This window comes from Malus domestica, chromosome 09, assembly GCF_042453785.1.
Source record: "Malus domestica chromosome 09, GDT2T_hap1".
NCBI lineage: Eukaryota > Viridiplantae > Streptophyta > Magnoliopsida > Rosales > Rosaceae > Malus > Malus domestica.
In genome coordinates, this window is record NC_091669.1 from 26,357,316 (window position 1) to 26,381,499 (window position 24,184).

The following is a 24,184-nucleotide window of genomic DNA, read 5'->3' on the forward strand; positions in this document are numbered from 1 at the left end:
TTCAACTCAGTTTACAATTCTCATATAAATATCACGAAATGTATGTAAACTATATGAAATTGAAAAGACAAGTAGGAAATGAAGTTAAACAATAATCAAATATTCTAGTAATAACTTGACATGGAATGAGAAATACAAGCAACCGGTCAAAGTTTAAACCTATTAGGACAAGTTCAACTACTAGTCGGGCAAATTATTGCCAGTAACTAAAATGCTTTAAAGTGAAGTTTATAATACGAAATCGATACTATAGGCAATGTATTGTAAATGCAATTGCAAAGGCGTCGAATTACAAAAGGAATTTGAAAATGTAGGTAGCAAAGCTTCCAAGTATTTTTTTGTTGTGAGTTGAGTGTCATTGTCTTCCACCTTTTTATTGCCTTTTATAGAACATGTCTTTATTCTAGTTTAAGCATTTCCCTCTCAAATTAATCCTCTATGTTCCCAGTTGCTGATTTGACTACTGTCAGAGGATAAGAAATTACATTTTGTAGCTTTCATCCTCTCAAAACTACCAAAGTGCCAAAGTGCCATCAGAAAACATTTTTCTTCTATTAAATTCGACTAGGCTAATCGCACAGTGTGAAAGGGTGTCTACCACCCACAAAGCCACGGGTAAAATATTTTTGAATTCTTGGACTTGCATAGTATTCACTTCTATAAAACTAAATATTGAACTGCATTTTTAAGTGAAAACAACAAGATGGGCCTCGATCAGACTCAATGCTTATTTCAAGTCCAAACAGTCACACTCGATGCTTATTTCAAGTCCAAACAGTCACACTCGATGCTTATTTCAGGTCCAAACAGTGCCAATATCATGGGCGTAAAACGCAATCACAACTTTACAACTTACAACTATGCCATAGATGTGCTTCCCGTATTATCCTTACATACATAAATGGCTAATTTTCTTCTCATTAAGGAAATCATCATGATTGCCTTTTGCTACAAAATTTCCTTTTGTTTTCGGATACTTCCAAGGTTAGAAACATTTAGTCACAGTGAAAACCTGTCACAGCCCGTACCGAAAATATATATCGAGGACGTGAAATGACGATGCTGCCCTCGATGTTACTTAGGTGGGTGTGTGATATACTATATTCATAATGTTTATTTTCCTAAGTTTGGGAAATTTTATTAATTAAATGTGGGATTGTTTGTGTGGTTAGGGAGTTAGGAAAGAAATGGATGGTGTGGATTTGTGTTGGACCACACAACACACACACACACACACTCCCTGCTCTCCCTCCCTTCCCCCGTGCCTTCTCTCTTTCTCTTCCCTCACGACTCTCTCTCACTCTCTCCCTCTCAAACTGTACGGCCTCACCCAAGAACCCTCTAAACTTCGCAGATCGAAGCAAATACGGTATGATTCTTCATCCTTTTGATGTTCTGAGTTGAATGGTACTAGTTTTAGGAAGTGAAACCCTGGGAATCGTCGTGAAACCTTAACCCCGAAAATGTGCACTGTTCATGCACACGTGAAATCTTACATTTCAGGGAATTTCAAGCTCACAGTGAGCTTAAGGACATCCTCATGAGCTTCGGGGTACTTCGTTAGTAACATTTGGACGTCGGAGGACTGAGAACGGAGTCTTTCAAAATTGGCTGAATTATCGTGCTTCCTCAGGTAAAATCTAGTGGATTTTAGACCTTGAAACTAGTCCATTGTGATTCTACATGTTAAGGGCTTCAAATTGATATAAAATTCGAAGAAAACGGTTGAGAAACGAAGGAGAACAAGGGTTTTAAAAAGTTCCTAGTTTTTCGGTCACCAGAATACTCAGTCCGGCGACGCGGGGAAGAAGAAGGGCGCGTGGGGGGCGCGTAAGCCCGTGCCACCCACGGCGCGTGGGGGCGCGTGGCAGACCCAAAATTTTTTCTAAAAAATTATCGACGTCCGTGACGTCGAGTAGGCCACTGTGGTATATTCACATACCCAAATTGGGCACCATATGAGAAGTTATTTTGAATTATTGGTTATGTGTTTTAATTAACGTTTTTATAGTTGTTTCGCATATAGGTGACACCTATCCCGAGGACGAGCGCATCCAGGGACGTCACGGGGGTTACGACCCATCGACTTACCAGTGAGTGGGCAGTTTTGTTTTCGTATTACCTATATACTACTGTTTTTCCCAGAAAATGCATTTATATGAAAATATGTTTTAAAATGCCATGCATGCAATCGATGAGATATTTGAATTGATAATTGATGCATATATATATGAATTGACGCTGTGGACGCACAAGTGAGTTTTACATTATTCATACGATTTATTTTATGTGAATTGCATTGAAAGCTCATAACCTGCACCCTAGGTGTTAGTGCTTATATTATTCACCACATCGCACGCTCGCCTTGGATCCAAGTAGGTGAATGTCGTACAGACCATGTGAGGGTTCCGACATGCTAGTCATATAGATCGCTAGATGTGATTCTGACTAGTGGGTGACCTTAGTTATGCGCGCCGATGATTGTTGAGAGAAGCACTAGAGCGTATTCTTACACCTTTCATCGTACAGACTACCTTACGTAGTTCCGAGTGACGTGCAGAGTAGGGCCGTATAGGTCACTGTGGTGACTCCGGCTGAGTGGGATATTGAGCTATATAATCAGCCATACAGGACCACTGTAGGGTCTCCGGTTGATTTATTATTTCACCTGATTTATATCGATGCATTCATATTATATTTTGGCATGCCATGGCATATTCTTTTTGAAAAGCGTTGAAAGATTGTGAGTTGAGTTTTGATGATATATATATATATATATATATATGTTTTTATAATAAATTTCTGGGAAAGTATACAGGTTTTACGGTGAGGGGTTAGAAATGTTTTAAATGAAATGTTTTTGGAAAATCTTTGGTTTTACTGACCCACTCAACTTTGTTTTACGCTCTTCCAGGTTCTAGTTAGCAGTTGGTGGCTCACGAGGTCTTTTTCGGCGTTCTGACAGACGTTCTGCATGTAGGACTCACATGCGGGTGTTGTACTTTTAATTATGGTCCTACTTGACTGCACCTAGTACCTACGCTCTGAATTCGTGTGTTTTACTTTATAACTCACTCTTTTATGCTAGTAGGTTATTACTGCTAGTGGTTGGTTTAAATTCCTTCATACTTCTATTATCTTTTGCTTCCGCGTCGCACTTTTGGCTACGTCACGTTCGCGTGACGGCCAGCACACCTTGATTCTAGGATCGGGGTGTGTCAGTTTGGTATCAGAGCGTAGGTTGCAGTCCTGTATAATTGTTAATGCTCTAATGATCTTTTGATGTTTTCTGTCAGAATTATGCCGCCTCGTAGGGAATCCCGCCGTACTTCTGAACCTAATTTCCCTGATATCACTCAGTTAGGGGAAGCAATGGCCCAGGCTTTTCAGAATGCAATTCGTCCTCCTCCCCCTCCTCAGAGGACACCCCTGGAGACTATGTACAATTTGAAATTGGATCATTTTATGGGTAATAAGGGTCACGAGGGGGCAGAGAAATGGCTAAACCATATTGAGAAGGCGTTTCAGGTGATGCAAAGTCAAGGGAACTTTCCTGCTAATAGGTGGGTTGAGACCACTACCTGGTTTTTCGGACGAGAGCCGACAGGTTGGTGGAGGAATCAAACTCAGTTTATGTCCCCAGAAATGGCAGTTGATTGGGAAGTATTTAAAGAGAATTTCAAGAAAAGATTTGTCCCTCCAGAGTACATTGATCGCAAGAAACAGGAGTTTACTCGATTGAAGCAAAGGAATATGTCAGCGCATGAATACTATAGGAAGTTTACTGATTTGTCTCGTTATGACCCTGATACAGCTGGTAATCAGGTAGAGATGCTTCGACGTTTCAAGTTGGGAACTAAGAGAAAATGGCGGACTTTTGCCAATGCACTTCCCTGCGCCGATTATCATGAGTTTTTCGAGATTTTGGTTAGGATGGAGGACTCCGGCAATCTTCCTAGTGACAGTGAGGATGACGAGGACAAGAATGATAGTCAGAAGAAAGATGATAAAGGTAAGGGTATCTTCATTCTGGGACCTCGTAAGACGCAGAATTTTAAGAAAAATGGAGCAAGTTCGAGTTCTTCCAGTGGAGGATATAGTATTACTGGCCCGAGGAGAGGTGGTGGAAGATTTTCTAGTGGACCCAAATTTCAGAGGCAGAGGGATTCCGGTGATGCTGGTGGTTCTGGTGCTCCATGGTGCCGCCGTTGTAATTTTCGTCATTATGGTGAGTGCAGGAGAGGTGGTGGTGCTTGTTATACTTGTGGACAAATGGGACATCGGGCTTTTCAGTGTCCCCAGGGTCAGCAGAGACCTCAGCAGACCACTATGCCACCTCCAGCACCGATTCAGCAGAGCTTTGGACCAGGCAGTTATGGCCAGTCAGGTCGTGGTGGTGCTTACCACTACCAGGGTGATGCTGCTCCTTATGCTTCCGGACCGTATCAGTATCCCCAGGATCCTAATTCTCAGACGGGGTATTCCCAAGACCTTGGGGGTTATTCTTCTTATTCTTCCATGCCAGCTGGTGGATCTCAGTGGCATCAGGGAGGTCAGCCCCGTCAGGGAGAGGTTGCTGCTAGTGGTGTTGGATCATCTAGGCAGTCTAATCAGTCAGGCCAAGGACGTACTCCTCAGGGGCGAGGTAATCAAGGCAACAGAGGTCGTGGTGGACGACAGCAAGCTCAGGGACGTGTTAATCACATCTCACTGCAAGATGCTCAGAACCATCCAGATTTGATCATGGGTACGTTAAATGTTCTTGGTCATTTTGCTAGAGTTTTAATTGATTGTGGTGCTACGCATTCTGTGATTTCTCATACGTTTGCTCAAATGACTCAACCTCACCCTTCACCTTTAGGATTTGATTTAGAGTTTGCCATGCCTAGAGGAGATAAGTGTTACGTTGATTGTGTGTATCTTGGGTGTCCAGTGATGGTAGAGGGCGTAGTTATGCTAGCTAATCTTATTTCATTAGATATTGTGGATTTTGATGTGATTCTCGGAGCAGATTGGTTGCATTATCGTCGTGCCCATATTGATTGTTATGGGAAATCAGTTACTTTTTATCGCCCTGGACTACCCGAGGTTACTTTTGTGGGTGAAAGAAGTGGGGTGAGACATGGCGTTATTTCTGCCATAAGAGCAATGAAGTTATTATCGAAAGGTTGCCAAGGATATTTAGCACATGTGGTGTTAAATGATGTTATTTCTAGCAGTGTGGAAGAAGTTGGTGTGGTCAGGCATTATCCTGATGTATTTCCTGATGATTTGCCGGGATTGCCTCCAGACAGAGATGTGGAATTCTCTATCGATTTGCTTCCAGGTACAGACCCTATATCTTTAACTCCATATAGAATGGCTCCAGCTGAGTTGAGAGAATTGAAAATTCAGTTACAAGAATTACTTGATAAAGGTTTCATTCAACCTAGTTCGTCACCTTGGGGAGCTCCAGTATTATTTGTGAGAAAAAAAGATGGAACTCTGAGATTATACATTGATTATAGGCAATTGAACCGGGTAACGATTAAAAACCGTTATCCATTGCCTCGCATCGATGATTTGTTTGATTAGCTGAAAGATGCGTGTGTATTCTCTAAGATTGATTTGAGATCTGGTTATTATCAGTTGAAGATTAAAGATGAAGATGTACCTAAGACGGCTTTTAGAACCCGTTACGAACATTATGAATTTTTGGTGATGCCATTTGGGTTGACTAATGCGCCTGCAGCTTTTATGAGGCTAATGAATGAGGTATTCCAGCAATATCTTGATAAATTTGTTATTATTTTTATTGATGATATTCTGGTATACTCTAAATCTAAAGCAGATCATATTCGACATCTTAACTTGGTATTAAGGAAATTGAGGGAACATCAGTTGTATGCCAAGTTCAGTAAATGTCAGTTTTGGTTGACTGAAGTGGCATTTTTGGGGCATGTTGTATCGGCACAAGGAATTCAAGTAGATCCTCAAAAGATAGTAGCAGTGGAGAATTGGGAACAACCTCGAATCGTCACTGCGGTACGAAGTTTTCTTGGTTTAGCAGGTTATTATCGACGGTTTGTTCAGGATTTTTCTATGATTGCTTTGCCGTTAACGAAGTTGACCATGAAGGATGTTAAGTTCGAGTGGGATGAGAATTGTGAGCGGAGTTTCCAGCAATTGAAATATTGCCTCACTCATGCTCCAGTATTGGTACTTCCTGATGATAGCGGTAATTTCGAGATTTACAGTGATGCCTCTTTGAATGGTTTAGGATGTGTTTTGATGCAACATAATAGGGTGATCGCCTATGCTTCTCGACAGTTGAAGAATCATGAAAGAAATTATCCTACTCACGATCTTGAATTGGCAGCCATTGTCTTTGCTTTGAAAATTTGGAGGCATTATCTATATGGTGAGAAATGTAAGATCTTCACTGATCACAAGAGTCTCCAGTATCTATTTACTCAACATGATCTTAATCTTCGTCAGCGAAGGTGGATGGAATTGCTAAGTGATTATGACTGCACTATTGAGTATCATCCGGGTTGTGCTAATATGGTAGCTGATGCACTGAGTAGGAAACCTCAAGGTCGACTCAATGCTTTATATGCTTGCCGTGTTCCCCTTCTTGCAGAACTGAGGGCAACTGGAGTAAAGTTGAAGTTGGAAGATCGAAGCGAAGCTTTTCTTGCTAGTTTTCAAGTCAGGCCAGTTTTGGTTGATTGTATACTCGAAGCTCAGATGGTGGATGAAGAAATTCAAGAAATGGTTCAATTAAGAAATGAAGGGAAAAAGAAAGACCTCAGAATTCGAGAATCAGATGGCATGCTTATGCAGGAAAACAGAATGTATGTACCGAATAATGAGGAATTAAAGAAGGAAATTTTGGATAAAGCGCATTGTTCAGCTTATGCGATGCACCCAGGAGGAACTAAGATGTATCATACCATTCGACCATTTTATTATTGGCCGGGTATGAAAAGGGAAATTGCAGAATATGTAAGTAGATGTATTGTTTGCCAGCAAGTCAAAGCAGAAAGAAAGAAGCCTTTTGGGCGAATGCAGCCACTTCCCGTTCCCCAGTGGAAATGGGAAAATATAACCATGGATTTCGTGTATAAGCTTCCTCGTACACGAAATGGATTCAATGGTGTTTAGGTGATTGTAGATCGACTTACCAAGTCAGCGCACTTCATTCCAGTGAGGGAAAAGTATCCTCTGAATAAATTGGCTAAGTTGTTCATCACGAAGATTGTGAAGTATCATGGAGTTCCAGTGAATATTATTTCTGATCGAGACCCAAGATTTACTTCTAAATTTTGGGTAGCTTTTCAGGAAGCTCTTGGTACGAAATTGCTTTACAGCATTGCTTATCATCCTCAAACTGATGGGCAATCAGAGAGGACTATTCAGACATTGGAGGATATGTTGAGATCTTTAGTGTTATAGTTCGGTGATTCCTGGCATGATCGCCTAGACTTGATGGAATTTACCTACAATAATAGTTTTCATTCGAGCATTGGTATGTCACCATTTGAGGCACTTTATGGTAGGGCGTGTCATACACCATTGTGTTGGTCTGAGGTTGGTGAAAGAGTGTTAAAAGGCCCAGAGATTGTGGATGAGACTACTCAAAATATTCAGGTGATTAAGTCTAACCTGAAAGCAGCCCAGGATCGACAGAAGAGCTTAGCGGATCGACATGCTACTGATCGAGTGTATGATGTGGGTGATTGGGTATTTTTGAAATTGTCACCTTGGAGAGGTGTGGTACGATTTGGGAAAAGATGAAAGTTAAGTCCTAGGTACATAGGACCCTATGAGATCACTGAAAGGATTGGTGAAGTTGCCTACAGGTTAGAGTTGCCTCCGGAGTTATCTAAGGTTCATAATGTGTTCCATGTCTCTATGCTTCGACATTATATTTCTGATCCTTCACATGTGATCCATCCTCAACCGCTAGAGATTAATCCGGATTTGACGTATGATGAGGAACCAGTGACTATCTTGGATTAGAAAGACAAGGTTCTAAGGAATAAGACAGTAAGCTTGGTGAAGGTGTTGTGGAGGAACCATTCGGTAGAAGAAACTACCTGGGAGACAGAAGATCGAATGAGAGAGATGTACCCAAGGTTATTCTATGGGTATTAAGCGGATTATTTGGTCGTGGAAATTTCGGGGATGAAATTCTATAAGGAGGGGAGATTGTCACAGCCCGTACCAAAAATATATATCGAGGACGTGAAATGACGATGCTGCCCTCGATGTTACTTAGGTGGGTGTGTGATATACTATATTCATAATGTTTATTTTCCTAAGTTTGGGAAATTTTATTAATTAAATGTGGGATTGTTTGTGTGGTTAGGGAGTTAGGAAAGAAATGGATGGTGTGGATTTGTGTTGGACCACATAACACACACACACACTCCCTGCTCTCTCTCCCTTCCCCCGTGCCTTCTCTCTCTCTCTTCCCTCACGACTCCCTCTCACTCTCTCCCTCTCGAAGTGTACGGCCTCACCCAAGAACCCTCTAAACTTCACAGATCGAAGCAAATAAGGTATGATTCTTCATCCTTTTGATGTTCTGAGTTGAATGGTACTAGTTTTAGGAAGTGAAACCCTCGGAATCGTCGTGAAACTTTAACTCCAAAAATGTGCACTGTTCATGCACACGTGAAATCTTACATTTCAGGGAATTTCAAGCTCACAGTGAGCTTAAGGACATCCTCACGAGCTTCGGGGTACTTCGTTAGTAACATTTGGATGTCGGAGGATTGAGAACGGAGTTTTTCAAAATTGGCCGGATTATCGTGCTTCCTTAGGTAAAATCTAGTGGATTTTAGACCTTGAAACTAGTCCATTGTGATTCTACATGTTAAGGGCTTCAAATTGATATAAAATTCGAAGAAAACGATTGAGAAACGAAGGAGAACAAGGGTTTTAAAAAGTTCCCAGTTTTCCAGTCACCGAAAACTCAGTCCGGCGACGCGGGTAAGAAGAAGGGCTCGTGGGGGGCGCGTAGGCTCGTGCCACCCACGGCGTGTGGGGGCGCGTGGCAGACCTAAAATTTTTTCTAAAAAATTGTCGACGTCCGTGACGTCGAGTAGGCCACTGTGGTATATTCACATACCCAAATTGGGCACCGTATGAGAAGTTATTTCAAATTATTGGTTATGTGTTTTAATTAACGTTTTTATAGTTGTTTCGCATATAGGTGACACTTATCTCGAGGACGAGCGCATCCAGGGACGTCACGGGGGTTACGACCCATCGACTTACCAGTGAGTGGGCAGTTTTGTTTTCGTATTACCTATATACTACTGTTTTTCCCAGAAAATGCATTTATATGAAAATATGTTTTAAAATGCCATGCATGCAATCAATGAGATATTTGAATTGATAATTGATGCATATATATATGAATTGACGCTGTGGACGCACAGGTGAGTTTTACATTATTCATATGATTTATTTTATGTGAATTGCATTGAAAGCTCATAACCTGCACCCTAGGTGTTAGTGCTTATATTATTCACCACACCGCACGCTCGCCTTGGATCCAAGTAGGTGAATGTCGTACAGACCATGTGAGGGTTCCGACATGCTAGTCATATAGATCGCTAGATGTGATTATGACTAGTGGGTGACCTTAGTTATGCGCGCCGATGATTGTTGAGAGAAGCACTAGAGCGTATTCTTACACCTTTCATCGTATAGACTACCTTACGTAGTTCCGAGTGACGTGCAGAGTAGGGCCGTATAGGTCACTGTGGTGACTCCGGCTGAGTAGGATATTGAGCTATAGAATCAGCCATACAGGACCACTGTAGGGTCTCCGGTTGATTTATTATTTCACCTGATTTATATCGATGCATTCATATTATATTTTGGCATGGCATGGCATATTCTTTTTGAAAAGCGTTGAAAGATTGTGAGTTGAGTTTTGATGATATATATATATATATATGTTTTTATAATAAATTTCTGGGAAAGTATACAGGTTTTACGGTGAGGGGTTAGAAATGTTTTAAATGAAATGTTTTTGGAAAATCTTTGGTTTTACTGACCCACTCAACTTTGTTTTGCGCCCCTCCAGGTTCTAGTTAGCAGTTGGTGGCTCACGAGGTCTTTTTCGGCGTTCTGACAGACGTTCTGCATGTAGGACTCACCTGCGGGTGTTGTACTTTTAATTATGGTCCTACTTGACTGCACCTAGTACCTACGCTCTGAATTCGTGTGTTTTACTTTATAACTCACTCTTTTATGCTAGTAGGTTATTACTGCTAGTGGTTGGTTTAAATTCCTTCATACTTCTATTATCTCTTGCTTCCGTGTCGCACTTTTGGCTACGTCACGTTCGCTTGAGGGCCAGCACGCCTTGATTCTAGGATCAGGGTATGTCAAAACCTGAAATTGAAAGCAAGTGACCATTTGCCATAGTGGTGGAAAGGTATGAAGCCCTTGCATGACAAAGTGAGTTCAAATCCCATCAGTGGCTAATCTATCATGTAATCTAATAACATCTATCATTTCAAAAAAAATAAAAAATAAAATAAATAAAAAATAAAAAAGAAAGGAGAAATGCACACTTATTGAATAATTAAATGAGAGAAAAAAAATTATTTTAAATGCATACTTATTGAATATTTTCATTTAACCTTGGCTAATTTTTGTTCGAAATTTAAAAAATAACATTTAATGTGAAAGTTAACTAGAATTAAGTGAATGGACATGTATCAATTGATTATGTGTATAGTGAGTATACACCATAATTTATGGTGGTGAGCAAAAATGTTCCCCTTCTATAACCATGGTGATTTAAAGAATACCCAAGAAAACACACCGTTTAGAACGAAATTGCTACTTATTATTATTTTATGAACGCAAGTAAGGATAACATGCACAACCAAAAATGTTGAGTTTTCTATGTTGAGGAGGTTTATTAAATAATGTTTCATACTGAGAACTATGTTGTAAAAGACGAGTTGGCAAACGATTAATTATCTAATTAGCAGCATGAAGAGTGTGATTACTTGCGACGCACTGCAAATCCCTAGATTATAGAAATCTCCAAAAATATAGAAACTTGACTAAGTTCCAAACCGGATTATGTTTCCGTACCTTGCAAAACTAGCATGGACTATCTCTGTGAAGTTGACGGATTTCACCCACTGATCCAAAACAGGATGATGGTGACAACTTTGATGCGTTTGTACAGCTCCAAAATGGACTCTGTTGAGTCTATGACCGAACTACTAAGGTATTCGTATTTAGATTCGTTTTACTCCAATTGTGAAAAATTATGGTCGCAACACCTGTTATATTGTTCTCGAGGGTTCTTACTACCCTTAGATGTAGGTCTTGTAAAATTTCTATATATTATTTTCAGGTGATTTCATCTAGTACCAGTTTCAACTTAGCTAACCAAAACCAGTAACTTGTATGCCACTAATCATCAATCGGGCAAATCTATAAGCTGGCCCTCCAACACAAAAACATGTTTAATTTCTTCTACAAGCATTAGGGCATCTCCAATGGAGTCTTTAAATAGGGACAACCACTGTATAAAATGAGTATACAATAAATATAGGGACAACATGAATCTCCAATGGATCGGAAAGTGAGTCCTTAAAGTATAGGGACTCAAACCGGATACATAGTTTATGTCCTCACATATAGGGATTGTATAGGGACAACCTTGAGTTGAAAAAGGGGCCCACAATCTTGATTGAAGCTTTTAATGTTTTTAATGCTTCTAATTATAATGCTTTTAATTAATTCAATTTTTTTTACTTTAAACGAAAAAAAGTGCACCTTGAGTGAGAAACGAGGCCCATTGTAAGATCTCACATCGCTTAGGGGTGAGAATCTTGTAAGCCTTATATGTATATTCCCATCTCTACCTAGCACGAGGCTTTTTGGGAGCTCACTGGCTTCGAGTTCCATCGGAACTCCAAAGTTAAGCGAGTTCGCGTGACAACAATCCTAAGATGGGTGACCCACTAGGAAGTTCTCGTGTGAGTTCCCAGAAAAAAAAAAAACCGTGAGGGCGTGGTCAGGGCCCAAAGCGAACAATATCGTGCTACGGTGGAGTCGAGCCCAGGATGTGGTAGGGGCCCGGGCCGGGATGTGACAATTTGGTATCAGAGCCAATCCGGAAGTGTGCCGACCAGGATGTCAGGCCCCTAAGGAGGGTGGATTGTAAGATCCCATATCGCCCAGGGGTGAGGATCCTATAAGCCTTATATGTATATTCCTATCTCTACCTAGCACGATGCCTTTTGGGAGCTTATTGGCTTCGGGTTCCATCGGAACTCCGATGTTAAGCGAGTTCGCGCAAGAGCAATCCTAAGATGGGTGATCCACTGGGAAGATCTCATGTGAGTTTCCAAAAAAAAAAAAAACCATGAGGGCATGGTCGGGGCCCAAAGCGAACAATATTGTGCTACGGTGGAGTCGAGCCCGGGATGTGACACCCATAATCTTGATTGAAGATTTTAATACTTTTAATTTTAATGCTTTTAATTAATTAAAAAAAGGTTAAAATGAACAAAAAATGTGCACTTAATCAAATTATCATATAAAATCATAAAACTTCAACTTTAGGGATTCTAACATAAGAACTCTACCATTGGAGGCAATATTCCTTTAGAGCAAGTATAGCCCTCCCTTTCTTAGCTGGGCAACATCCCATTTTTTCCCCTTCCCCCCTAAAAAAACCAAGTCCACCCCACCATATTCGCTAGGTTCCGAAGGAGGCCAGCAAGGTACCCAGCTGAAAATTGGTTGACCTAATACCCGACCTATTTGACGTCACATGAAGTCCTTTTTTTGGGCTAGGTGCGTGGGAAACACGTGCACGTTCCCCACAGAGCGCAGATGGGAAGGTTTGTGCTGCAAGCGCACTAAGGGGATGCAAGACTTGGGCTACGTGGCACGGCGATGGCTATTGAATTTCCAACGGCTAGTTTTCTAGACCATTGGATTTCCAACGGTAAAAAAATGTTGAAATTCAAATCCAAAGGCTAGTGACGTGGCAAAATCTAGACCATTCGATTTCCAGAATCAACTATCCAGGTTTTCGCCCTAAAAAAAAAGAAAAAAGAAGAAAATGTCAGAAATCTTACCGTTGGCCATGTGTCCAATTTTTTCAATATTAATTGACTTAATAAAATTTATAAAAAAATTGTAAAAATTGTTTAATAATACAGGAAAAATAAAACAAAAAATTATTATTATTATTTTTTTGTAAATACGTAACCATCATCTTCCACTTTACACCACATTTCAATTTTTTCAATACTTTTAACCAAAGTTTTCATATACTTTTGTTTGCAAAAAAATGGCTAATGAAGCACGTTCGATTTTTTTCTCTTGCTCATCGATTTCTAACAATTTCCTTGAAGAAGACATTGTAAAATCTCAAGATTTATAAACTACGAAGAAGGATTATGAGCTAGTTTGAGTTTGGTGCATGACTTAGGATGGATGTAGGGTTTATATGGACAAAAAAAGAAGGATGGGGTTGTAGATAATGCCACATGGCACAACGTGATTGGTTAAAATTTTTATCAAAATCTATTCTAAAGGATTCTAAACAGATAGTGATATGTGGCGCTAGACTTGTAAACGGGTCGGGTTTATTGAGTTTGGGTCGGATTTCACCTAACCCATTAAGAAAACGGGTTACTCTAACCCAACCCGTTAAACTAACGGGTCACCCAAATCGAACCCGTTAAAACCGGTAACATTTTTTTTTTTAATACTTTTGCATCCCAATACAAATTACACATATTTTAATCAATATTACAAGCATGAGGGTCCACCACATTTAGAAGTACCCATATAAATATAATAAAATCTTACAGAGAGTAGTCAATATAGATATTATAATCCTTACAGAAGGAACTCATGAGATCAACTATATAGGTGTAAATGTAGGATTTTGGTTGGATTTTGCAACTTTGGTGTCTTTTCAGCAACTCTGGAGATCAACTCTAGTTCTGATTAGTGCCCTTCACGATTCAATACCTAACTACCCATATCACAAATTCACATGCAGATAATATCGATTAACATACAAGTAAAAAAAAAAACAAATTGAAACAGAGGACTTTCAATCCTAAGAAGCAAATTTTAAGAACCAAAACCACTAACCAAGACTAAAATTTCACATACAGAATTAAACCCAATTCATGAAAACACAAAATATGATCAAAACCTCATGACATTCAAAGAATAAGAGGCTGCCATGGTAAAACCTCATGACATTCAAAATATGATCAAAATATATTAATCGATACCCATGATTTTGCAAGGAAAAATCAATCATCATACTTCAAAAATCCAGAAATTGATTAATAAAAACCCATAATTTCATCAAAACAGTGGTCACATGAACAATTGAAAGGCACCCAGATATTTAAATTACACATTTAATTGGAAAAATCAAAATTATTGATGCCTGAAAAACCAATCAAACCAACTTTATGTAAGAAAAAATATGAAGAAATAAGAGCAGAAAAAATACAATAAAAAGGCAGAGGTCAAGACATAACTTAGAATGGCAGAGAAATAGGAGAAACCAGAAGAAGCCATGAATCATAAAAGATTGAAGACAAAGTAGAGAGCAAGAGTACGAGAGGAGACAGAAGCAAGGAGAACCAGAGAATGGCGCAGAGCGTGCGAGAGTGCGAGACGGAGAGAGTTAGCGAGGGATTTTTTGGTTATGTCTATTGAAATTACACAAAAGCCCTCAATAACTAGTGTTAACGTGTTGACCCAAAATGATTCGTTGTTTAACGGGTGATTAATGGGTTCAAACATTAGTAACCCGACTCGTTAAGCACCCACCCAAATACTAGTTTTAGCGGGTAGGATCAAGTCGGGTTAACGGGTTAGGTCTAAAATGCTAGGTCTACGTTGCGCAATGGGATTAGTTCTAAGTCTTATTGGAAATTTATCCGTATTCTTACAGAATCATGACATGTGGCGCTATGGAATTGGTTAAAATTCTACTTAAAAATCAATCTACAAATAATGACACGTTGCGTGACAAGATTGGTTAAAAATCATATCTGAAATTACAATATATTTATTTTTTCATTATTTTATAAAAAAAATAATAATATCTTAATACGAATTGACTAGACTATTCAGTTTAGAAGTGGAGATGCCCTTGGGTAATTACTATTTATTGCAGGTAATTACTATTTATTGCAGTCAATTACTATTTATAGCAATCAATTACTATTTATTTGGACGGATTGGATTGACTATTGCCCAACGGGTTTTTAGGGGCGAACTTGCTCTTAGAGATATAAAGATTCTCTTTTAAGTCCTTAAATGAGTACTCAAAAGTGATGGTGTTGGAGATGCTCTTGGAATCATGATCGGTAAAGTTCTGCAGAAACTATACATCTAGTTTCCACAACCTGAGGAATTTTTGACAATCATTGGAGTGAGACCGTTCTTCACATGATTTTCTACACAGTTGCACATTGAACATCCAATTAGACACCAATGATTTGTTGGAATACTTTTTATAGACTTCATTTCTTCCTAGCTCTGATCCTTTTAGCCTGAAAATCACGAAATAGCTCCAAAGTCATCTCTAGGGTCGATTACAAACACTCCTTAATAGACACATCAAACAACCAATTTAAATAAAAAATGGTAGCATAAAATTTAGGAAATAAAAGAATAATAAGTGTGTAATTATGATGTCAACAAGAACATAAGAAGCAACAGCTTGGTTTGAAGGAAGAAGACAACATAAAAAATGAAGTGACCTAGGGTTTGGACATGGACGGCTCGCAGCTTGGCTCGGCCCAAAGCCACGTCTTCTGTGTGATTAGGGGTTTAAAAAAAAAAAAAAAAATTTCCCACATGGATGATGCTAGGAAGATCTAAATTTTAAACCAATTTGCAAGCTAAATGATGTGTCACCAAGAGGAATCATAATAATCACAGTAGGTTAAATAATTTGAAAAGTAAATTAGACTGTTTTTTTTTTTTTTTTTTTTTTTTTGGAGAAGAGATCGATGGATTTCTTTAAGGAGTCCAGAAGAAAAGCAACAAAACAGTTACAGATCAGCTTCCTCAATTAGTAGGTCTGAAATGAGGCCTGGTGGAACCTCAACCCATGGTATAAAATATCGATGATATCGAAAATATCGGTAATCCAAAAACATGGAAATTTCAATGGAAATATCAGGATATTATCGATATCGATAAAAATTGAATAAAAACCACGGAAATTGTAAGAAAAACTTGGAAATTTTTATTGAAACTTTGGAGAATGTTTATTTAGTCAATTATCTATTAGTTTATAAAAAAAATTAGAAGGAAATGCTACATGATGGATTTAAGTGATTTAAGTTGATTATATAGCGAGCTGACAAACACTGTAAGTGTAGAAAATATGTAATAATTAATGAAAAAAAGATTAAACACACCATAATCATTTATATATAATGATTTACTACAATATTTTACACTTTATACATTGCATGGTAAGATACATGAGTGATTTAGTACCACGTTTAAAATTTTCACTATCTTCATCATCTCTATGTGTAAAGTAAGTTTATTGTGAAGAATATTCATCAAATGATAAATCTCCAAAATAGTTTTGCATGTAATTGTTAACATGCCACTCATATAAATATAAATATTTTGGCATATTATCACTAAAACATAAGTGATATATGGTGGTTACGGTGTTGGAGGAGTAAAATGGGTGGGGTTCAATCCCCTTTGTGTTTTTTTTTCCTCCCTTTTTTGCCTTTTTTTTTTCTTTTTTCCCCTCTTTTACATCAATATTTTCGATATTTTAGTGATATTACACCGATATTTTCGATATCGACATCGATATTTTCCGATATTATCGTCAATATTTGTACGATATGTACATGGATATGTTCCAAAATATTCGTGATTCGAAAAAACCGAAATATCCTCGATATTTCATCGATATCGATACCCAAGTACCAATTAATTCCAAAACAAGGGGCAGAGTGCGCGCTACGTGATGAGCAATGCCATTGGCTTGACGACGAATATGGGTAGAAGAAACTCCAATGATTGATGCAATCAAAACTTTCGTGTCTTCAATAATATGCCCAATCACGGACATATTAGGAGAAGGATATGTTCTTCAATAATTATTGTTTAGAACATCACGTTCATGCTAATAACGTGTTGTGGAATAATATGCCGAAATAATGAGGAAGTTTGATATGAATCCAATTTTGTGAGCCATTATTAAGTATAGTCCAGTATTTGTTTGATTATTAGGTTAAGTCAGATGACTCATTAGGTTAAATGCCCCTAAAATAATTAGAAAGTGGTGGAAAGAGAGGGATGGCTATAGAGAAGGGGTTTAACTGTTTGTGAGATGTGTATTTTTTTTTTCTGGCCTTGTGTCTTTATTTCTACTCATCATTGCTAGGTTTTCTTTAACCCTTAATAATAGGACAGATGTCCTAGATCGTTTTGGATTCTACATATGTTTACAATCACATTCCTAAAATAACTCTATTCGCAACAATAAACAAGATGTTTACTATCACTTCCAAATAAAAGCTTAAATGAATAAGGGCTCATTTGGAAATACATTTAAAATGACTAAAAGTACTTTTAGAGAAAATGTTTTTGAGTTCCAAAGCACTTGAAGTGCTTTCTGCAAATAACAGTTATATGCCTTCTAGGAAGCATTTTAAATGCTTCTTTAAGATTTAAGCATTTTTACTTAGAATTTGTTTCAAACACATTTTCACTAAAAACGCTTTCACCTATTTTAAAACACTTCCAAATAAACTCTAAATTTTACTGAGAACCATAAGTACATAGATAGAACACGAATGTTCGTGGCTCATAAAAACTATATTTTCAACATAAAATAAATTAATCTTGCTGATCATTTGAATCAAATTCACGGTTTTTGCAAGTGGGATTGCAAGGGTAAGGGCAATCAATATTTTTAAACGGAGTGCGGTCGTAATACCAGTCTCCAACTGCCTTTGCAATTGTCTGCATAACACAATAACACGTTTCAGTTTTTCATGTTAAAACCGAATGAACCCAAGATTGAACGAAGATCACGGTACTCTTACCGTCTTACTCAACATGGGAGAATCAGTTGCCAGCCATGTCTCCTGTGTTCCGATTTGGCAATGAGCGTAGCAGGAGTCGATGAACAGTCCGTTAGATGAAGAACTGCTCGCACCAGCAACTGCGTTTAAGAACTGTAACCTATATTCTGAAAATATATTCCAAGACGAAAAGACAAGTTAATGTTCCAGCACACGGTTTTGTTTTAGCAATGTTGCAACATGCCAAAACCTTTTCTTGGTCAGATCCAACAAAGCTTCTATATATTGGAACTCGTGGACAGTGGTATGAAGTGAACAGGCTGCTGGCATGAAGTGGAGGAGGGTTTTGAAATACCTTGCATGGTTTGAAGTTGACTGGGTGAGCAGTTCTTTATACTAAGCTTGCAATTTTTCCAGGCACCTTTAGGATCAGCAACACCCGGTGCCAAAATGTTCTTTATCTGAGAGGATACACCAATGAATCAGAAAAACATGCACCCTAACATCTCCGAATGTGGAAAAACGAGTAAACAACTATATATATTTGAAGATCGAGAACTAGTAATTGTTGCTTGTTAGCATATTTCAGGTGACCTCTAATTATCATTCTATTCATAAATTGTAGAATAATAGGATAAAATGCGCACAAATTGAAACAAAGAGATAATGTCGTTGCTCCTCTCGTCAAGTTCAACAAAGAAAGCATTATAAAATCTATCCTTACAAAGTTACAGCAGAAACATAAGTGACTGTAAATTGTAAGTGTCAAGGATAAAAAAATGAACCAAGAGACTCAATATAAGGCTATGGAGAAGGTTTTCCTAAGAAATTAGATAAAACGAAGTATATAAGGAAGGCATACAATTCATACAAAAAAAAAAAAAAAAAAAAAACAAAGTTATTACAATTACAAACCAACTGTTACTCGATTATATATTCGGGGTCACATATACAGGATTATATGTCATTGAACTTTAGGAAAACTATGTTCAATAACACAGAACAGTAGACTAAACTCGAAAGTGCAGGATGCATTCAAGAATTAAGAGAATCAGCTAACCTGCCAGGAATCATAAGCTGCATTGACAAAAAATATTGGTGTCCGGGTTTGGGGTACCACATTTTGTGGGAAGAAGCACTGCAATATTGTAGAACGAAATATCAGAAGTAATAAGGATAGAAGGATAGGGCGAATAGCAAATCATACAAGAATATAAACACATACCAGCCCTGGACTCATTCTTGAAGTGCAGGATGCAGGTAGGTTCTTCGCCGAACCCTGCACAAAACATATAGATTATCAGTATTAGAAGCTAACGCTTATCACATGCACAGAACGGAGGCCTGAGAGAGATGCAATACATGTAGCGCAACCACTTCACTGTAAAAGGTTTGAATGTATTGTGATCCAGACACAGTCTTCCTGTTAGTCATTGTAGGGATTTAGAAACTAGAAAAGTTTATAAATATAATATTAGGTCAAGCTTTCATGACTAAAGATATAAAGTGCGTGCTTAGCCCTTACGCATTAATGAAGTAACCAGCATCTGCTAGACATTTTACTTTAGTACCCACAGGTAGGAGAGAATGAAAGTTATCACAATTAAGAATCGAGGCCAATCCGCCAGCCGAACAACCAGATAGAAGAGCCTGTCATCACAAGTGGTAGTGTTGAGTTATCGGCTGTGAGGAAAGGATGAAAAAAAATACATATGTAGAATGGTGCATACAGTTTGAGCGTTTTTCATTCCTTTTGCCAATAAATCATCAATGATGGCACGGAAAACCCTTGCTCCTCTGAAGTGAAGATTTGTTGCCTGATCAAATTAGTTTTGATTAGATACATGTCATGTGATGGGAAAGCAGAGGGTGGGGGAGGTACAATAGACACCAGGTTTTGACTTTTGTATCAATTAATGTAAAACATGGGTTGCTCATTGAACCTTAAAAAACTTACTGGGTCTACTGCTTCAACATCACCAGTGAATGACGAGCCATCACAGTACCTAACTTTGATTCTATTCCAATTGTAGAAGTCTGGCATTGAAAAGAAAATTGATTTTTAGTGTTAGCCAAAAAAAATAAAAGAGAAAAATGAGAGCTGTGTTCAACTACTGAGTTATTCTTAAGATATATATTATTGTTTCGACAGAGTTTCACAGCAAGGCAAAACATTAATTGAGATACAAAAGCTATTAATGAGGTACAAAACCTAACCGAACCTGGATTAGTCTGTTGCTTGTTACCAAGAACCCCAGAAAAAGACATTGTCTTTTCCATTTTTGTTGATGAACCGCGGTAATTATTCTTGCGATCAAGGCAAGTTGCAACGCTGTTACACCATCCTCCACCCTAAGAACGAATATCAATGCAAAATTTTAAAATAACTAAGCTTACTAAGCTAATGAATCGTCCACCTAGTTGCATGGACAAGAGAAAAAGGTTTAAGGTACAAGACCTCTGAATTCTGGATATATATTTGACTAAAGTTACAACAGAGCTCAGATACAATAAATAGTTTTCACTTCGTATTGAAAAATTGGAGATAAATGGATTTTAAGTTTAATGTTTGAGTAAATGTAGAAATTTAGAGAATAATCCGAATAATGACTTTGAGGTACGACTTGAATCGTTTCCTTAAAGTGTTATTTGCCCTCACTCGAATGAGTTTACTAAAGGGTTCTTGGCAAATCACTTTCAGGATACAACAAAGTATGGAATATTCAATTAGCAAAACCGAGCCCTTAAAAATAACTAGAAAGAAATTGTATGAATGTGATGGAGAAAATAGAGAGTAAGGAATGTAGACATAAATTTCTGAAATTGTGTATGAAACACTATGCCATAATAGGTATTTATAGGCATTAATGCACCCGTTCATTGAGTCCTTTCAATTTAGTTGAAGATATACAACTCTTCTTAAAAGTGTTGATCCAAAAAACATATCTTTTATTTAGAATTTTCAGAAAATAAATATTGATTAATTATATCTTTTAATTATATTCATATAATTTGAGTAAGCACCATGTTTTTTAACCAAAAGTTGCAACCATTCAACAAAATATACAAGGGTTGAATGAAACCCAACCTTTTGTGCCGACTGTACACATGCTGCACAATGCAGTACCAAATCATATACATATATATATATATTCTTGAAATATTCAACATTTAACATTCCCACCCTTATCATTCATCTTTAAAATCCATTTTAGCATGATCGGAAAAACACAAACCTCCACGTGAACCAACCAATTGTTGATTCCGGCACCAAATCCCTTGTCAAAGTGGTAAGCGGGTGCGCTCCCATCCAAACACACTGCATAGAGTGCCAAATTTAGAAACACCACTAAGATAAAACTCAAAAGAAACAGACATTGGAACAATGAAACTTTAGGTAACAGACTCAATTCTAATCAGTTGGCTGTGCGGTGTGCAACCCTATTTCTCACCAGCTCCTTTAGCAACTGCATTTTCGACGAGAGTGATTCCCACAGGGTGGCTTTCTGCTTTCAGCAATATCAGTAAACATACTAGAAGAGTTAACCATTGGCCTAATCTTTTACGGGCCATTCTGCACATACAAATTTTCAGCAATTAATATCCAGAGCATTTGCCAACTTTAGTTGTAGACTCCACTACACAAACACAGTACCATATGTTGTCAAGATCCTACGAATTTATTCTTTACTGAAAAATCTCTGTCTAAATCTAGTAAAGAATATGTGTCTATACAGTCTGTATATTTGTTATATATTTATCAAAGGTATCCCCCATCAGGGACGGTCCCGAATACATTTAGTTGAAAACGAATCCTCCAAACCGGTTTGGGCCAACAAAATCTTACCCTTGATCTTTGTACTCTCAAAGGATCCAGTTCCATCTGAACCAAGACCATGACTCTTTATCCATTCAATGCATAGAAATCAAATTTGAACAAATATATAGAAAGAGAAAAAAAGTACAAATCCAAAATATAGAAAGAAAGCAAAAATTTACACATTACTTAATCATCAATTCCAAATAATATATTACATAATATTACTAACAAAATATATGAAACTGTATAACTTTAAGCCATTAAGTTTAATCAGCTTGATGGGGTTTTATGAAAATAGAGAACCCAAATTTCAAACTTTGATTAAGCTCATATAAATACATGTCTTATTGTAATCCAGTCAGAACCACCAAGTTGCATAATACAAATGAACACAAACTGAATCAAAGTTTTGATTTCTTAAGAAAACCAAGTGATAAGAGGAAACTAAAACAGAACAGATTTATCTGCTTACAAAATAATAAATACAAAACAATAGCATTTCTCCCTAGTCTGTACCTGGTAAGAATAATCTGAATGAGATGGTGGAAGAAAGTATGTGAGAGAAATCCAGTTGAATGCTTGAGCTTATTCTTCCAATTATATATATAAATATATAATGTGTGTGTATGTATATCTTGTGTCACAGTTAAGTGAGATGTGAAGAGAGATTTTGGAGTATTTGTAGCAATTCTAGTGAAGAAGATAAAAGCTACATTATTGGTCTGCTGAGCTGCAAAGCAGAGAGGAGAAAGAGGAAAGAAACAGCTAATGACTAGGACAAATCTTGTCGGTGTACGCGTGATTCATTTATTGTGAAACCACCTACATGAAACAGGTTCTTCGTCGTCCTTATTGTGGCATCCAGTTTTAATAAAACAATTATACGTACAAGTTTCTAAGCATATCACACTTTTACTAGTTGTGAGACAATGAATAAGTTATATATAAGTTGCTTCCAAAGGACTAAGATCCTCTTTGAACTTTACACTCAGGAGCCCACAGATTGGAAAATTTGGACGGTCCAATTTAAATTTTGCAATTCCCATTTCGGCCCACTTCATATGGATTTAGGAATTTAGACCATTCAATCTAAATTGTGCAATCCAGATTATCAGTCAAAGGGCGTTTCTAAGGTGTAGACAAGGATCTAATGGTTAAAAATGGACGAGCTCACGAGTAGAACCGGGTCGTTGTTACCCAGTGCATTTAGAAAATTTTAAATTTTTTTATTCAACTGGCATGTTTTTGTATGAGGGAGGGAAACAGGGAGCAAGCAGGAAAAAGGGTTGGCTGTTGCGCGCGGGGATTTTCTCCCTTTTGCCGACTTTTGGGAAGGTTTTATACTTTCCTTTGCTTGATTTGTGCCACATGTCTTTGATAACTTGTTCATTTGTGATGAGTCGTATGCCACGTGAAGCTTTGTGATGCATCATTTGTATGCAACGAAATTTACATGTCTACAAATGCTCCCACTTCAAGGAGCGTTGTAGGCATGTGCTTGCCACACTTTTACTCTAAGACAATGAATAGGTTATATATAAGTTGCTTCCAAAGGACTAAGATCCTCTTTGAACTTTACACCCAGGAGCCCACGAATCGAAAAATTTGGACAGTCTAATTTAAATTTTGCAATTCCCATTTTGGCCCACTTCATATGGATTTAGGAATTTAGACCATTCAATCTAAATCATGTAATCCAGATTATCGGTCAATGGGCGTTTCTAAGGTGCGGACAAAGCATGCAGACAAGGATCTAATGGTTAAAAATGGACGAGCTAACGAGTAGAATTGGGTTGTTGTTACCCAGTGCATTTAGAAAATTATAAATTTTTTTATTTAGCTGGCATGGTTTTGTATGAGGGAGGGAAACAGGGAACAAGCAGAAAAAAGGGTTGGTTGTTGCGTGCGTTGAAGAGGGAAAGGGAGGGGAAGAGAGGCATAGAGAGGGAGCTGGAGTTTGGAAAAGATTTGAGGTGGATTGAAGGTGAGTTGTGGCTATGACCCAGTAATCCCATAGCTTTTTATTTATTTATTTTTCAGTTGATGTGTTTTTTACGGGGAAGGAAGGGTAGACTAGGGTTGTCTTTGCTGGGAAATAGGGGTAGAGGGGCAGAGAAAAGGAAGTGTTGAAGGGTGTGTGTATGCGTTCGATTTATAGTGGACTGAAGTTGTGCTTGGATTGGAGCTGACACGGTTAGTTCATCCACAACCTCAGAAGAAACCCAGATTGTGAAGGTGAGTATTTGAATAATTGCAGAATCTATGTTATAATGCATTTCCA

At 38.0% G+C, this 24,184-nt stretch overlaps 1 protein-coding gene across 2 annotated transcripts; it reads right to left on the minus strand.

The window, feature by feature from the left end:
* Positions 1 to 17,786: 17,786 nt before the first annotated feature.
* On the minus strand, positions 17,787 to 22,820 carry LOC103418943 (pectin acetylesterase 8-like). Of its 2 annotated transcripts, none has more exons than XM_029108458.2 (13): positions 22,420 to 22,820; positions 21,536 to 21,657; positions 21,320 to 21,402; positions 20,306 to 20,435; positions 20,041 to 20,120; positions 19,814 to 19,900; positions 19,609 to 19,733; positions 19,446 to 19,506; positions 19,309 to 19,362; positions 19,144 to 19,221; positions 18,439 to 18,544; positions 18,105 to 18,250; positions 17,787 to 18,021 (listed from the first exon to the last, which is right to left on the minus strand). In XM_029108458.2, the coding sequence occupies exons 2-13, from the start codon at positions 21,654 to 21,656 to the stop codon at positions 17,896 to 17,898; spliced, it is 1,197 nt and encodes a 398-aa protein (XP_028964291.1). In that variant the 5' UTR covers position 21,657; positions 22,420 to 22,820; the 3' UTR covers positions 17,787 to 17,895. The 2 variants fall into 2 exon arrangements, with proteins under 2 accessions (XP_028964291.1, XP_070661639.1); XM_070805538.1 differs by having other exon boundaries at positions 21,490 to 21,657; positions 22,420 to 22,642.
* Between the last annotated feature and the right edge of the window lie 1,364 nt (positions 22,821 to 24,184).